General features: G+C 36.8%; 1 protein-coding gene across 1 annotated transcript; it reads left to right on the forward strand.

The window, feature by feature from the left end:
- The first annotated feature begins 4,658 nt into the window (after positions 1–4,658).
- LOC142163350 (uncharacterized) lies at positions 4,659–6,183 on the forward strand. The gene is made up of 2 exons (XM_075220625.1): positions 4,659–5,134; positions 5,532–6,183. Exons 1-2 carry the CDS (start codon positions 4,659–4,661, stop codon positions 6,181–6,183), a joined length of 1,128 nt encoding a protein of 375 aa, XP_075076726.1.
- The last annotated feature ends 783 nt before the right edge of the window (positions 6,184–6,966 follow it).

The following is a 6,966-nucleotide window of genomic DNA, read 5'->3' on the forward strand; positions in this document are numbered from 1 at the left end:
TGAGATGAGCCTCGCCGAATAAAAATACAAATTGCGGGGCCCTCAGTAAATACTTGTTTTAAATTACTTAGAATTCAGGAGGGCCGCTTAGTGAATTTCGTGGCCTTCCCAAAAATAATAACGCGATAGTCTTTTTAGGCGCGTGTTTAATAATTTACTTTCTTAAAACTTGGGGTGTGAATTTCATGCGACCCAAATCCAAATCCCAAAACGTCAAATAAGATATGTTCCGGATTGTGGGTGCATTTCATGTGACGCAGTCCAAAGACATGTTTTAAGCGACGTTCACATTCCTAATAATAATAATTAATAAAGTGGTTAAAAGATAAAATTTGCACATGGTTCATAATTGTATTAAAAATCAGATAAATAAGCCGAATATAACAGTTGAGCGACCGTGCTAGAACCACGGAACTCGGGAATGCCTAACACCTTCTCCCGGGTTAACGGAATTCCTTATCCGGATTTCTGGTACGCAGACTGTAATATAGAGTCATTATTTTTTCCTCGATTCGGGATTAAAATTGGTGACTTGGGACACCCTAAATCTCCCAAGTGGCGACTCTGAAATAAATAAACAAATCCCGTTTCGATTGTCCTTTAATTGGAAAAACTCCCCCTGCGCCTCCCGGGCGCGGAAAAAGGAGGTGTGACAGCTCTGGCGACTCTGCTGGGGACTATAACCCAGAACCACTGGTTCAGGGTTAGAAATTCGAGCTTAGATAAGTTGTCAGTGAGAATTAGGGTTTTTGATAACCATAATGTTTTCATTAACTTATTTAATGAGGAGGATTGGAAATTAGTATGATTTAAGAGGGTCATTAAAATTAATGGTATGCAAATGTGGCTTCAAAAATGGTCGCCGAATTTTAAACCAAAAGAAGATTTACCTATCGTTCCGGCTTGGGTTCTATTGCCAAGATTACCATTTCATATGCATGATTGGCATTATGTAAAACAACTCCTAAGTTCCGTCAGAACCCCTCTTGCTTTGGACGCTGCCACCATAGGAAGAACTAGGCCAAGTATGGCGAAAATCAGAGTTGAAGTGGACCTTCTAAAGACACTTCCTCAAAGTGTATTTGTTGGCCAAGAATACGAAGACTCCCCTCTCAAAGGTTACACTCAGAAACTGGAATATGAAGGAGTCCCGAACTATTTCAAGCACTGTAGGAAAATTGGTCACTATATAATCAATTGCAGAGTATTGGAGAAAAAAAAGTTGAAAATTTACAAGAAGAAGAGGAAGAGAAACAAAATCAAGGTAGTGAGGATTTTCAGTAAGTCAGAGAACAAGAAGGGAGCAAGGTTGATGAAAGTAGCAATGGAGAATCTCCAAAGCTGCCAAGTCTGGAAATCAGCCAAAAACAACAACATGAAAAACAGCAACAGGAAGAAATCTGCTGCAACATCAGTTAGGAAAAAAAGAAGAAGACTAAGAAGAAGAAGCCTAAAAAGTTGCCAAAAAAGAAGAGCAAAGTAGTGTTTAAACCATCCAACAGTAAAAGAAGAGAGGAAAACATTTCAACAGCCAAATAAAATGAATTCTCAAGACAATCCATTGAAGAAAGCATTTTGAGCCCAACTACAAAAAACAACATCTCCCAACAAGATCCAAATGATGAGAATATTAGTAAAAGTTCTGTTGAGAAGCTGATAGAGAGCAATGGAATAGGGGACTTGCAGAAGCATAACAGAAATATTCAAAATATATAGGAAGACAATAGCGAAGGGATAAAAGGCCAAGAATAAAGTGGTAACTCCAGCTCTTCTACTGTCCCGACCGAGATAAGTAACCTTCCAGGACTCCAACTTGTTGTGGATTTATATGAAAATAAAGATGGTAACCGAATTCCCATTCAAGAAGAAATCAGTTCTGAAAGCTGTCAAGGTGTAGAGCAGTCGAACAAACAACATGAGGAGAGCAAAAAAGACCAAAATTCTCTTTCCATTGTGGATGATCAATACCAAAATAACAGGAGAGGAAGGAGTGAAACAAGGAAAATGGCAGAAAAAACAGGAACAGAACCCATCCCTCTATAAGGAGGAATCAAAAGGAAGATAACCCCCTATATGATCTTAATGATTAATGCTCTTTTTTAGAATATTAAGGGAGTTAGATCCAAAAAAGTCATTCACAGGCTAAAGAAACTTATTAACATTAACAACTCTCAATATGTGGCTATCTTTGAACCTTTTGTCTCTAATGATAAATTGGAGGGGTATAGAAAATTCTTGGATTTCCAACATTGTTGCAGCAATAATATTGGCCAAATCTGGTATTTTTGGAACTCCTACAACACTACTACAGTCACTGCCATCAGTGAGCAACATATCACGATCCACTTTCAAAATATTTTTGGTAAGGACATATATATTTTTGCTGTTTATGCTAAAGGCAAATCCAAAGATAGAAGGGACTTATGACATTCTTTTGAGCTAGATAGTATGGTGATTGATACCCCTTGGTGTGTGGGAGGGGACTTCAACATTATCATGGATCCAAATAAAAAATTAGGGGGTCAGCCTCACAGGATGTATAGAAGTCTGGAGTTTCAAACCTGTATCAGCAACTGTGGTCTCATTGACATGGGTTACAATGGTTCTAATTACACTTGGTGCAACAACAGAAGATCTGGGAAGAAAATTTGGAAGAGGCTTGACAGAATTTTTGTAAATGATCTCTGGGATCAATTATTTCAAAGAACCTCTGTTAGCCATCTAGCTAGGACAAGTTCAGATCACAGGCCCCTTCTTATGAAGAACCTGAGTGCAACCCACCAATATATTTCCTATTTTAGATTCCTAAATTGTTGGGTTAATATTGAGGGCTTCCTTGATATAGTGAGGGAATCATGGAGTACTGAAGTGTCTGGGAATCCTATATGGATCCTTCAAAGTAAACTCAAAGCTCTTAGTAAAAGACTTTCCCAATGGTCTAGGAAGGAAATTGGTGATATTAATGATGCTGTTATCAATTGGGAAGATAAACTTTAGGAGTTGGAGGATATTGACATAGAAGATAACTCTGAAAAGAGTAGAGAAGATGTCAACATGGCTCATGCTCAATATATCAGATGGCTCTTCAAGAATCCATGCTCAAGCAAAAATCTCAAATAAAGTGGTTTGAAGAAGGGGATAAGCATACAAAATACTTCCACTCCATCCTTAGAGAAAAGAGAAGAAGGCAACAAGTTAACCGTATCAAAAATAGTAGAGGAAAATGGATTAAGGGGGATGATAAGATTGCCAACAGAGCTGTGAGACACTTCCAAAATTTCTTTAATCTCACCCCTCCTACTATTAACAATTCTATCCTAAATTGTATTCCTTTTTGTATTTTAGGTGATGACAACAGCATGCTTAGCATGGTGCCAGAGGAAGTTGAAATCAAAGAGGCAGTTTTTAGCCTTAGCCCTCACAGCACAGCAGGACCAGATGGCTTCAATGACACTTTCTTTCAGAGTTGTTGGAATATAATTGAAAGGGATGTCACTGCTTTAGTGAAAGAATTCTTCAAAGGAAAAGGTTTGACCAAATTTTATTCTCATACTTGTTTGGTTTTAATCCCTAAAATTGACAATCCTTCTACTTTCTCGGATTTTAGACCCATTAGCTTATCTAACTTTACAAACATGATTATCTCCAAAATTGTTTCTCTTAGAGTTAACACTTTATTGCATAAAATAGTTTCCCCCAATCAAAACGGCTTTGTTAAGGATAGGCTCATCTATGAGAATGTATTGTTAGCTTAGGAAATTGTTCACAATATTTCTCATAATAATCATGGGGGTAATGTTGTTATTAAACTAGATATAGCTAAAGCGTATGATAGAATGGATTTGGAGTTCTTACATGCAGTGCTTAGAAAATTTGGTTTCTCAGATAATTGGATTGATTTAGTGCACAATCTCCTTTCCAATGTATGGTACTCAGTCATCATTAATGGTATGAGACATGGATTCTTCTCTTTATCTTAAGGGCTTAAGCAAGGGGACCCTCTCTTCCCTACTCTTTTAATTATTGCTGTTGAAGTATTATCTAGATCTCTCAACTCTTTGTACAGAAACCCTAACTTCATTCCCTTCTCCATGCCCCTAAATGTCCCTAAGATCAACCACCTTGCTTATCCTGATGGCATTATTATCTTCTGTAGTGGTAGTTCTAATTCTATCAAGTTGGTTATGAATGTTATTGATAATTATGAAAGAAGTTCTGGTCAAATGGTTAATAGGGATAAAAGTTACTTCTTAACTGCTCCTAATACTACTGCCACTAGAATTAACGGGATTAGGAAATGCTCTGGCTTTATGGATAAAATTTTTCTTTTTACTTATCTTGGTTGTCCTCTGTATGTGGATAGGAAGAAAATTGTTTTTTTTGATAACATGATTAGCAAAATTGTGAAAAGGCTTAATGGCTGGCAAGGCAAAATGCTGTCTCATGGGGGTAAGGTTACTCTTGTTAAGAATGTTCTTCAGTCCATTCCAGTGTACACTCTTTCTGTTATGACTCCTCCTAAGGGAGTTTTTAGGTTAATTGAGAAATATTTTGCTAATTTCTTCTGGGGTTCCCCTGAGGATCATAAAAAATATCATTGGAGTTCTTGAAATCATCTTGCCCTTGCTTTTGACGAAGGAGGCATTGGCCTTAGGAAAATGGAAGACATTAGTAACATGCTAGCTATGAAAAGGTGGAGGAGGATAAGGTCCACATCATCTCTTTGGGCTACTTTCATTAGAAATAAATATTGTGTTAGATCTCATTTTGGCTCTAAAAAGATTGCTCCAGGTAACTCCCATGCTTGGAGTCATATTCTCAAAATGAGAGACATTGCAGAAAATCATATTGTGTGGCAGGTTAACTCTGGCTCTAGTAACTTCTGGTGGGACAATTGCTCCCTTAATGGCCCGCTGGAAAAACTGTTCCCTGATAATCCAAGGAATTCCAAACTTCTGGTAAGGGAATTCATCTCTGATGGTCAATGGAATACAAACAAATTGAAGGAGCTCCTACCAGATCAACTGGTTCAACAAATCCAAATTATTCCTATTGGAATCAAAACAAGGAAGATCAATTTTTTTGGGCTCTCTCGGATAATGGCAAGTTCACAAACAATAGTGCATGGAATCTCGTAAGGAATTCTAACCCAAAAGTTCAATTCATAGATAAGTTATGGAACTTAGCTATTCCTTTTAAAATGTCCTTTATGATGTGGAGGTTATGGCATAGTAAACTCCCCTTTGATGATGTGATTATTAAATTTGGCAAACAAATAGTTTTCAGATGTAACTGCTGTAGTAATCCTAATTCCAATAATATTAATCATGCTTTTGTAGAGGGTTAAATTGCTAGTTAGATTTGGAATCTCTTTGGAAATGCCCTTGGCATACATCACCACCCCTATACTATTAGATATATAATTAACCAATGGTGGACATCAAAGGCCTTCAATGATGTCCATAGACTTATTTTAAATATTGCCCCTATTATTATTTACTGATTTTTTGGAACTAATTCTGTGCCTGCAGGTATGGAGACCAAAAAAATTTCAACAAGTATAGACTTAAGCAACAGATAACTTGTAGCATTGAAGCTGCAGTCAACAAAGCATATCCTAATAGTGGCCTAAAGCTCCCTTGGAATTCTTTCTGTGATACTCTTACAAGGCTTAGACCCGGGTACAAAAGTTTCGTGGTTCGATGGCTTAAGCCAGATATGGGTTGGGTTATGTTAAACACTGATGGGAGCTTTCTTCAGAGGGAAGGAAAAGCAAGTCTAGGAGGCACGGTTAGAGATGAATATGGAGACATTATCATGGCCTTTTCTACTCCAGCGACTGCCCAGAATCATAACATAGCAGAGGCCCAAGCAGCTCTGTGTGGTCTCAATTGGTGCAAACAAAATGGCTTCAGTCAGGTGATTCTTGAATTGGATTCTCTATACATTATAGAGATCCTCCGTAAAGACGGTGACACAAACTATAAACTCAGTCATATTGTGAATAAGATCAAAGACACTATCAACATGCTTAATATTCAGATCAAACATTGCTACCGAGAGGCTAACCAACTGGCTGACAGTTTGGCAAAGAGGGCAGTGGAATTGCAGCAATCATCTCACTTCGAATCGAGCCATCAACTTCCTAGGCAAGCCAAAGGCCTATATTTGCTTGACAAATAGCAGTTTCCTTGTATAAGAAACAAATACGACAAGGCTAGTTTCTTTGTTAGTTAGTATATATTTTTGGTTGAGGAGGTGAACTATGTTTTCATCGCCTATTCCTCGTTATGTTTAAAGGGTTATCTCTACCCTTATGTTGTATATTCAAATTATATTTTTGGCTAATACAACACTCCCAGTATAGTTCATAAAAAAAATGTTGCACAATTTGGCTCTTTTAGATTTTTTTATATTTATAGAACAATGAATAATAATTATGATTAAAGAGTCTTCTTTGTTTTGCAAGTCATACCAACATGTACGTAATAGAATATTCATAGGAGTAATCAACCAATTGTGAAGGAAAGAAGAAAAAATGCTGAAAAGTAAGCGTTCAACACTACCATCATGTTGATAAAAGGGAGACTCATGAGACAAATCAAGTCCAGATTCCAGATTTTTAGTTCTTAAATATTGTGGATCCGCCGCTGATTTGGATCCCAATTTGAAGTTCATAAAATATATGCTTCTTCATTTGTTTCTTATTTTGGCTTTTTGGGAATTAACACATAACAATGTGCATACACATGATCACTCAATGAAAGGGACTATTGCGATATTTAATTCACTCCAAGCTTTGGGAATATCTCTAATTCATGAAAATCTATCACGAGAGAATGATGTAAAATGTAGTTATTTTATTGAAAAAACACAACTCTTTGTGATAGGATCGATAAATTTATGTTTATTTTACAATAATATCACTAAATAATACTATTTTGTTTTATGGTTGGTATTATGAAC

This window comes from Nicotiana tabacum, chromosome 8, assembly GCF_000715075.1.
Source record: "Nicotiana tabacum cultivar K326 chromosome 8, ASM71507v2, whole genome shotgun sequence".
NCBI lineage: Eukaryota > Viridiplantae > Streptophyta > Magnoliopsida > Solanales > Solanaceae > Nicotiana > Nicotiana tabacum.